At 45.7% G+C, this 10,716-nt stretch overlaps 1 protein-coding gene across 1 annotated transcript; it reads right to left on the bottom strand.

The window, feature by feature from the left end:
* Positions 1-654: 654 nt before the first annotated feature.
* On the bottom strand, positions 655-10,379 carry LOC140720567 (uncharacterized). The gene is made up of 3 exons (XM_073035404.1): positions 10,353-10,379; positions 6,689-7,996; positions 655-1,035 (listed from the first exon to the last, which is right to left on the bottom strand). The coding sequence occupies exons 2-3, from the start codon at positions 7,613-7,615 to the stop codon at positions 655-657; spliced, it is 1,308 nt and encodes a 435-aa protein (XP_072891505.1). The 5' UTR covers positions 7,616-7,996; positions 10,353-10,379.
* Positions 10,380-10,716: the final 337 nt, after the last annotated feature.

Genomic DNA, 10,716 nt, shown 5'->3' with positions numbered 1-10,716 from the left:
GTTTTATGTGAGGACGATCACTGAGTCTTCACCACTATCTGTGGTGGGGATTTACAAACATTCACCACCCTCGAAGTGGAGACATTTCCCCTCATCTTAGTCCCGGACAGTACACGCCATCTTGCAGAGACTAGGATCCCTGGTTCAAACGGTAATGATGTTGTGCATTTCAATCTGTTCACCTCTCAGTCCTCGATTCTCTAAATGAAAGGGTTATCGCATTTGATCTTTCTTCATATGATGACCCCACCACTCCAGGGATCAGTCTGGTGAATCTTCATTGCACTCTTTATAACAAATACTCTATAACCTCTTTGTTAATCCTCTATGGAATTAATTTCAATCATCTGCAGCCCCGTGTTGCTCCAACCACTCACCTCCCACCCCTGTCACTATTTCCACTTTCCCACCTCCCCCTCACCTGGATCCACCACTCAGTCCCCAGCTCTTGCCCCATCCCCACCCCTCACCTCTTTTCTCTATTTCCCGTCCACTCTCAGTCCAGAGGGAGGGTCTCGGCCCGAAATGTTAACGGTCCATTTCCCTCCACAGATGCTGCTCGGCCCATTGAGTTCTTCAGGCAGCGTCTTTGTATCCTGTTAAACTGACAATGTGGACCATAGATATCCCTTCCTCTAAAAGTCATCGAATCACTCAGACAGCTAATCGCTGACAAGAATTATATTTGTTGGTCATTACATTCCAGCTGGATAGAGTTGATGGGGAGTTCGGCGTGTCCCAGTGAAAGAGCCGAAGGGCTGAGCTCTCTGCGATGTCCCTCCGGCTCCGGCCAGTGGTGGCGCTGTGGGGACCTCCGGCCAGTGTCTGGACCATAGGGACACGCGCAGGTGCGCTGCCGACACTAAGCCTCACAACTCTGGGACAGTCCGAGCGGTGGTGAGCAGGGGCTGATGTCGGGTTTGTGTAAATCGGCGGCCGGTAGTAGTGAGAAAGGGCCTGGCCCGAGCTCTGCCGGGTGGCTGTGGGCTCCAGGCTCTCCTCAGCCCCGGTTTTAACTTTGCGACCGAGCCAGAGCTGTGGGATCAATTCCTTGTGGTTCTCCAAGGTGTTTGGGGAGAATGGGCTCTGTCTGTGTGTGTGGGTAGAGGTTATGAGTGGAGTGTGGGTGTGGGGTTGTAGGCGGGTTGGGTTCTGTTGGGAGAAAGTGGGATGATTGGACATTCCGTGATACAGGGAGGAGGGTACCGAGACAAATTAAGTTGTAAACAAAGGACGATCTGGTGAACTGGATCAGACAACTTAGCTCGCATCTCCTTTCAGGAAACGACAATTCTCTAATCATGTTAATGACCGGCTAAGATTGCTGTTCACAAGATTATGAGTTACACGATTGTGTGTTACAGAGTCCCAGAGTCTAGGACAGCTGTCACCGTCATGGGCTGCGAGATGGTGACTGAGGAAGAAGCTTGTTGATGGAGGATACCCAGAGGCGAGCAGGTCAGACACGGAATCAGGAATTAAATTGAATCGACTTTATTTCATACATTCATGAGGAGTAAAATTCTTTACGTCATGTCTCCATCTAAATGTGCAACGTGCAATCATAGTAATTTATAATAGTTTATAATAATTAAAACTGACAATGTAATATAGAGTACGTTCAAGTCAGCGTCAGTTCATCAGTCTGATGGCCTGGTGAAAGAAGCTGCCCCAGAGCCTGCTGGTCCTGGCTTTTATGCTGCGATCCCACTTCCCAGATGGTAGCAGCTGGAATAGAGTGACGGAGATGTGATTTCCTGTGTCACAGGTATAGACAGTCGTCTCAAGTGAGGAGTTTGTGTGGAGATGCAGCTTCCATGGAGGTGGAGGAAAGAGGACACACCAACAGGTGGAACCAGCTGTGGGAAGACATGGTTTGTCAGGTCTGAGAACGAGCTGAAAGTACCATAACCTTCAGACGGAATCAGAAAACCATTCTGAGTGTATTTGAAATGTCAGACGCAGGGGAGATGTGATCCCATGTGCAGAGGACAGCGGTTATGTCTCCATCAGACCCTCAGTTAGATGGTTCAAGTTACAATGTGCAGGGATGAAAACACGGTGTTTCGTGCCGGATTTAATCACTGATTCTGACACAGTGAGAGGATTAGTTTAGCTGTAAGGAAGCAATATTAATGGAAGAAGACACAGGAACTTCATCAATTGCCAGTTGTTTAGCAGGTGACCAATCTCTATGTTACCTTGACAGAAACAGATATTCCCAGTGTTGACAAAGGGGTGCAGTCCGGTTTATTTCAGTTTGGAGAGGGGTGTGGAGTTTTGAAATCAATGCCTTGCGGTGCCACCATCGTTAATTTAGCAAGTCCGGAGTGGTGGATCACACAGCACGGAAACAGGCCTTTGGCCAGCCATACCTGTTCTGACCATCCACTCACTGTCTACACTGGTCCCATTTATCAGCACTTGGTTCATAGCCGACTGTATCTCGGCAGTTTCAATGCTCATCCTCTTCGTAAATGTTGTGAAGGGACCTGCCTCCACCACCACCTCGGGCAATGTGTTCCAGGTTTCAACTACCCTCTGAGTGACAAATCTCCTCCTCAGATCCCTCTAAACCTCTTCATCCTCTGTTTAAATCTATGCCCTCTGATCTGTGACACCTCTGTCCCAGGATTGGGGCCGATATGGGCATCAGTGAGGCCTTTGATAAGGTTCAGCATGGTAAGTTGCTGTGGAAAGTCAGACCACACGGGATCCAGGGAGAGCTGGCTCACTGGATGGACAGTTGTCTTGATGGTAGGAAGCAGAGAGTGATGGTGGGAGGCTGTTTATTGGACTCGAGGCCCGGGCTTAGTGAGGTTCCCCAGGGTTACACCCCATTGCTCTCATTATTCATTGATGTTTAATGATATTTCCATTTGCACAGTTTGTTGAATTCTATGCTCCACTTGATCTTTCATTGATCCTGTTACTATTCTATAGATTTGCTAAGTGTTCCTGTAGGAAAAACAATCTCAGGGTTGTATGTGGTGACATATATGTACTCTGATAATAACATTTACTTTGAACATCAACCATTATTGTCATCTCGATCAATAATTTGGTTAAGAATGTACAGGATATGGAGAGTAGGTTTGCAGCAAGTTCAATTACTTTTTCTGAAAGATATTCAGTATAATCTCTCTGCTCTGTTTCCCTCTCTGCATTTGACCACCCCTCCCCTTACTGTCTTCCCTCTCTGCCCCGTCCTCCCTCTCACCGTGACATTGGGCATATGTTCAGGGTGAAAGTGAATTATTTTCGGGGAATTCTTCACTCAGAGGTTGGTGAGAGTGTGGAATGAGCTGCCAGTGGAAGTGGAGGATGTGGGTTTGATTTAGACACTAAAGAGGAATTTGGGTGAGGACGTGGGTGGGAGGTGTATGGAGGCTTTGGTGCAGGTTGTTGGAACTAGGCAATAACAATAAAAACAGGTCGGCATTCACTAGAAGGGCCGAGCGGCCTGTTTCAGTGCTGCTGCTCTCTGTGACTCTAATAATATTCTGACTTGTAATTTCCACAGTCAGTACTTTGCTACTTATGCCTGAACCCAGACATTTACCCAAACAAGAACTGAAAGACTCTTGGCTGGCTACAGAAAATGTTTACAAGCTGTGATACTTGCCAAAGGGGGTGTTACTCAGTACTGACAATACAGGGCACACAAACTTTTGCTTCGGGCCCTTTTCCTTCTTTGTTATTTTGAAATTGTAAAAGATGGAACTAAAAATGTAATCTTGCTTAAAATATTAAAGAAATGTGTCATCTTTAACTTTATGCCTTTTGTAATCAGGTCATCTCTTACTCACTTAGCTGTTCACAGGAACAGAAATTTTGACCAGGGGTGCCCAAACTTTTGCATGCCACCGTATATATCCTGTGCCTTCCAAATTGCTTCCAAAAATTCCAGCCATTACTGCTCCATTTTTGTCCCTGCCCGTGTTCTTTTTAAATCAATTTTGACCAATTTTTCTCTCATGCCTCTCTAATTCTCTTTATTCCACATCTGACTTTAGCTTCTCCTTCTCTATTGTCGGGGTGAATTTGATCATATTAAGAGCACTTGCCCCTAAGTGTTCTTTGGACTTTAGTGACCTAATTAATTCCGGTTCGTTACAACAATCCAGAATATCTGATCCCCAAGTGGGCTCAACCACGAGCTGCTCGGAAAAAAAAGCATCTTGTAGGCATTCTAGGAATTCCTCTTCTTCAGACCAACACCATCCTAATTTTCCTAATCACCTGCATGACAATCCCCCATGACTATTGTAACATTGCCCGTATGGCACGTATTTTCTATTTCCCATTGAAATTTGTGGACCTCATTCTTACTACTGTTTGGAGGTCCCTATACAATTCCCATCAAGGATTTTTTTGTACATTTGCTGTTCTTTGATTCTACCCACATATTCTACACCTTCCAACCCTAGAGCTCAATAATTAGCAAATACCACACAGGCAATAAACATTTTCATCAATACCGACATTGAATTTTTTTTAATAAAAATATCTTGGTCCCATTTCAATCAGTAAAATTTAGAAAGATAAACAAGATCTTAAGAAAGCTTTAGAAAAGACTATTTCCACTCAAACCCACTGAGATTAACACGACCTTGGACAGAAGGAGGAAGAGAAATAACACACATGAGGAAAGATCACACAACAGTCAGATAAAACTTCTAAGTATATGATTTAATCAAAAATGAACTGGATTCAGCACTCCATGTGTGTATATGCAATCGTGATAAGAAATACAGACCAGAAAACTTAAATGAGAGGCCAACTCAAAAAAATGAATCATCACTCTGGAAGGAAACATTAAACAGTGGAATGAGTATGACCCTCCATGGGAGACATTCCAACGATCTAAGAAGACGAGATGGTGACAAAATTATACGTTAATCAATACATTATTTCAGATAGGACAGTCCATAATAACCATCCGGATATAATATTACAGGATAAACAAGCAGGAACAACTCCCTCAGTAGATAAAGCATTTCCCAATGCACACAAGTTCCTCGACCAGTGGAGCACCTCGCCATGGATATAGTTTGTGTCATCAGTCAGACAAACAAAAGATTTTCTCTGTCAATCAGCTTCAGAATGTTTCTACTCTGACATTGCCACGCCCCACTTCTGATTTCCTTCTCCTCGACTTCTTCACTCTGCAGAAAACTCAGAGGAAACCTCTTCACCACAGAGTGGTGTCTGTTTGGAATCCGTCACCACTGGATGATGGATCCAGTGGTGGATCTCACCATCCAGGGAGAGCGAGAGATGAACAACAGGGGAGGATTAAAGAGGACTGTCGTGGAACTGAATCACTGGCAGGGTCCAGCTGGCTTGAGTTGACTCCCTACTGTACACTAGTTGTGTGAAACCTAAATACCGAAGACAGAATTCAAAATAGAACTGATTTATTTGTCTTAGACCCAGAATATTAAACTCCAGTCCATTAAAGGTGAATGTGCAGCAGAAGAAACTGCTCCCATGCCCAGTGACCAGGGTGCATGACAAATATCCAGCACGCAGCTTATTGAAACTTTTTCCCCAGTGTGAACCCAGTAGTGTGTCACAAGTATAACACGCTGTAAGGTTTCACTGCTAAAGTAACGGCCTCTCTGTAATGTTGAGGTAATGGTTTCTCTGTAGCAGCAATGTTTAGGTTGCGACCAGAGATAACAGTGTTTTGGAGTCTGGGACTATCCAATGACAGAAATGTTCTTTCTTGTGAGTCTGGAAGAGAGATTACCACGGGCTTTTGCCAGGGAGACATGAGAAGATGCAAATGGAGAGAGAGGGCACTTTTTCTTTTTTTTAATTTTCTTTACTAATGCTATGGTCAAAGTAAGAATTATAAAGCTCAATCATTTAATCACATATTGTTTACTGTTTGTTATTTGAGCATACTAATTTGTAACAGGGGACACCTCAAGCAGCATCCACCCAAATGAGATTTCTTAAGTTTGACCAGGCTGGGGTGGGGGTCTATCACCCCGTATATTAAGCTGCTAGCCAAAGCGAGAGTTACATAAGCTTAGATGACTGAGTGAATACGTTCCCACATTCACAGCAGGTGAACGGCCTCTTCCTAGTGTGAACTCAATGATGCACATTTGGTTGATTTGGCTGAGAGAATCTTTTCCCAAAGTCTGAGCAGATGATCAGACTCTACCCAGTGTGAACAACGCTGCTGTCTGTAGATGAGATGACTCAGTGAATCCCACACACGGAGCAGGTGAACGGCCCAGTATGAACTGGTGTGCCAATAGGTCGGATGACCGAGTAAATCCCTTCCCACAGTCTGAGCAGGTGAACGGCCTCTCTCCAGTGTGAACTCGCTGATGTGCCATTAGGTCGGATGACCGAGTGAATCCCTTCCCATAGTCGAACAGGTGAACCGCCTCTCTCCAGTGTGAACTCTCTGATGTACCTTCAGTTGAGATGACCGAGTGAATCCCTTCCCACAGTCTGAGCAGGTGAACGGCTGCTCCCCACTGTGAACTTGCTGGTGTGCCATTAGGATGGATGACTGAGTGAATCCCTTCCCACAGTCTAAGCAGGTGAACGGCCTCTCTCCGGTGTGAACTCTCTGATGTACCTTCAGTTTAAATGACTGAGTGAATCCCTTCCCACACACTGAGCAGGTGAACGGCCTCTCCCCAGTGTGAACTCGCTGATGTACCTTCAGTTCAGATGACTGAGTGAATCCCTTTCCACAGTCTGAGCAGGTGAATGGCCTCTCCCCAGTGTGAATTCGTTGATGTACCTTCAGTTGGGATGAGCAAGTGAATCCCTTCCCACAGTCTGAGCAGATGAACGGCCGCTCCCCAGTGTGACCTCGCTGATGTACCTTCAGTTTGTATGAGAAAGTGAATCCCTTCCCACAATCTGAGCAAGTGAACGGCCTCTCTCCAGTGTGAACTCGCTGATGTACCTTCAGTAGGGATGAGCAAGTGAATCCCTTCCCACAGACTGAGCAGGTGAATGGCTTCTCGCCAGTGTGAACTCGCTGATGTACCTTCAGTTCAGATGACTGATTGAATCCCTTCCCGCAGTTTGAGCAGGTGAACGGCCTCTCCCCAGTGTGAACTCTCTGATGTACCTTCAGCTCGGATGAGCAAGTGAATCCCTTCCCACAGTCTGAGCAGGTGAATGGCCTCTCTCCAGTGTGAACTCGCTGATGTCTCAGTAGGTGAGATGAGCAAGTGAATCCCTTCCCACAGTCTGAGCAAGTGAATGGCCTCTCTCCAGTGTGAACTGACTGGTGTCTCAGTAGGTGAGATGAGCAAGTGAATCCCTTCCCACACTCTGAGCAGGTGAATGGCCTCTCTCCAGTATGAACTGACTGGTGTGCCAGTAGGTCGGATGACTGAGTGAATCCCTTCCCACAGTCTGAGCAGGTGAATGGCCTCTCCCCAGTGTGAACTCGCTGATGTACCTTCAGTTGGGATGAGCAAATGAATCCCTTCCCACAGTCTGAGCAGATGAACGGCCTCTCTCCAGTGTGAACTGACTGGTGTCTCAGCAGGTGAGATGACCTAGTGAATCCCTTCCGACAGACTGAGCAGGTGAACGGCCGCTCCCTAGTGTGAACTCGCTGGTGAGCCATTAGGTCAGATGACCGAGTGAATCCTTCCCCAAAAATTCAGCAGATGACCAGCCTCTGCCTAGAGAGAACTGACCGGTGGGTCCACAGGTGGTATGACCAACTGAATGCCTTCTCACCAACAGAAGAGATGAATGGCGTTGCCCAGTGTGAACTTGCTGATGTACCTTCAGTTGAAATGACTGACTAAATCCACTCCCAGTGTCCCAGCAAATGATGGGCACACCAGTCGGTCAGATGATTGAGTGAATCCTTCCCCACAGTCTGAGCAGGAAGGATGATCGAGTGAAACCCTTGCTCCTCTCTTAAATATCTGGACAGAGACAGCAAAACTGGCATGTTGTGTTTGAGATTCCCGTAGACAAATTCCTTGTCATTTTTAACCTGTGAAAAGATTTACAAAATCGATCAATGGGTGAAGGACAACATTTCAGATGAAATGACTTGAGTTGTCAAGGTGTGATCTGACATCACAGTGAAGTTCAACTCAAGTTGGAGAGAGAAATAATCTTGTACCTTGGCACAGTGCTGGTATCTGGAATGACCATTTAATTCTCTGATGCTCTTCCCGTCTCTATAATAATAGGGCATTTCTGCCATCTCCAATCTGTAAACATCACCAAGCATCTCACATGGTGTGTACGCACCGGCTGTGTTGTGAAAAGAGCGCAGCAGCACCTCTTTCACCTCAGACAGTATTTAGAACTTTGGGATGGGGCCACTGAGGACTTTCTACAGGGACACAATTGAGAGCATTGTGACTGGCTGCATCACTGCCTGGTATGGGAACTGTACCTCCCTTACTCGCGGGAAACTGCAGAGAGTGGTGTGGATAGCCCAGCTCATCAGTAGATGTGAACCTCCCACTATTCAGTACATTTACACAGACAGGTGTGTAAAAAGGGCCCAAAGGATATCGGGGACCAAATTCGCCACAACCACAAACTGTTCCTGCTGCTACCATCAAGGAAATGGTACCACAGCAAAAGGACCAACAGGCTCCGGGACATCATCTTCCACCAGGCCATCAGACTGATTAATTCATGCTGATACAATTGCATTTCGATGTTATATTGAATGTCCTATGTACAAACTATCTATTATAAATTACTATAAATTACACATTGCACATTTAGATGGAGATGTAATGTAAAGATTTATACTCCTCACGTTTATGAAGTATGTATTTAATAAAGTCAATTCAATTCAATTCACCCTCTCCACTATCTGTTCTGTCATTCTGGCTCCCATTCCCCCTACAACTTATTTTAACCACATCACCCCCCCCCCCCTAAATTACCTCTAGCAAGCTTTACTACTAGGATATTAGTCCCCTCTTGTTCTGTTCCCCTATCACCCCTTTGACTTTCCTCTGCCAGGCAATTCCCCCCAACAGTTTCTAAAGTTGTCCACCTGTTGCTGTGTTGGATAGCAACAAGAGTACTTGGCGATGGCTATTTAACCTCATTCCCCTTCCTGACTCGCACCCAGTTGCCTGTATCCTGCACCTTGGGTGTAACTCATCTCACTTCATGTCATATCCATCACTCCCCTCCATCTGCTGGATGATCTGGAATTCACCCATTTCAAGATCCAACTCCATAAAGTGCAGGGTTACAAGCTACAGCTGGATGCACATCATGTAGGTGAGGGCATCAGGGACACTGGAGGTCTCACCACCTTCCCACCAATGTCTCCTGTAATTTGTAATGACCAGTGTGTATGTAAAGCTTGTATTGTGCATTTTTAGCCAGTGACAACATGTGCGCAGTGTATTTTATTCAGTTTCAGATGTATTCATTTTCACTGTCAATAGGAACTTTGATCTCCTCTGGGTTCGATCGATTTCATCTGCACTCTCGCACAACCTATGTAGCAGGCCTGTAACGGGTAATGAATGATTTTCTCACCAAAGCTTTTGCACATTGTCCATATGTGGTTTGCTTGCTAAATTACACTTTAAAATGTCAGATTTCCAAATATCACTCCACTGCTTCCCACTTGCAAATTCTCGGGCAACTTTAGTACCACCACATGCACACAGGTATCATCAATTTCTGCATTCTACATAAATATTTCCTCTGAACTCTCCCCCGGGTGACTGACAGTGGTGAACTCAGTGATGGGAATCCCAATGAATATGAAGGGAAGGGCAGTTCTCTGTCTCACTGGAGTCTGGCACATTTGTGATGTGAAAGCTACTTGTTGCCCAGGGCAAAGGTGTTTGATATCATTACGTACCCAGAGAGAATGGGTCAAAACATGTTCTCACCGGTAGGAAAGTCCAGAGCAAGAGGAGGTAGAACAAGCAACACACACAAAATGCTGGAGGAACTCAGCAGGCCAGGCAGCATCTACGGAAAAGAGTACAAATGCTGAGTTCCTCCGGCATTTTGTGTGTGTTGCTTGGATTTCCAGCATCTGCAGATTTTCTCTTATTAGTGATTGGAGGTAGAACAAAGGTGATTTTCTCAACTGGTGATGTAAAAGATTTTGTTCCCTTTCTCCGAGTTCCTAATCCTTGCATTTAGATAGCTGGAGCTCAGCTCTGTCTGAGAGATCCATCGGTTCCGATTCCCTCATCAGCCGGAAGATCCCCGGGGCCCGTGTACGGATCGTGGGGCTGAGAGAGAGGGAAGAGAGCAGGACTGTCCCGGGATTGCGGGTCACAGTTTTCGAAGTTCACAGGAATTGCCCTGAAATCGGTGTTTAAGATAAAAAGACTTAGAATCGCTCTTACCTGCACCGATATCTGCAAGGCCTTCTGTGTACTGCGCGCATGCGTAATATTCGGAAACGTCACAGCCCTGACGCCTGCGCATTTCATCGGTGCTTCAAAGCCGGTCAAAATCTTTTAACGCAGGACCTTATGGGTAATGTGGGTGCCATTAAACATTTCTGCAAGCAGCACATCAATGTCCATACCTCAGTTTTTTTTCGTGTGTGTGTAGAGAAATCTGCAGCTGTTTTAACGCAGAAAGCGGCTTCCAGAAACAATATACTCAATTTCAACGTGTAGCTCATGCCAAAGTAAAATGCAGGTATAAAACACAGGAGATTCTGCAGTTGCTGGAAATACAGAGACGCACACACACAAAATGCTG

Source organism: Hemitrygon akajei, unplaced genomic scaffold, assembly GCF_048418815.1.
Source record: "Hemitrygon akajei unplaced genomic scaffold, sHemAka1.3 Scf000045, whole genome shotgun sequence".
Lineage (NCBI taxonomy): Eukaryota > Metazoa > Chordata > Chondrichthyes > Myliobatiformes > Dasyatidae > Hemitrygon > Hemitrygon akajei.
Note: the sequence above shows the minus strand (reverse complement) of the source record. Positions and strands in the feature narration are given on the sequence as shown.

Bases quoted from the DNA above. Each gene is read 5' to 3' on its own strand.
- LOC140720567 (XM_073035404.1), bottom strand. From the start codon at position 7,615: ATGGCTCACCAGCGAGTTCACACTAGGGAGCGGCCGTTCACCTGCTCA. The intron at 1,036-6,688 runs GTACATCAGCGA...TTGATCCCACAG, and splicing joins CTCAGTCATCTGAACTGAAG to CTCTGGCTCGGTCGCAAAGT.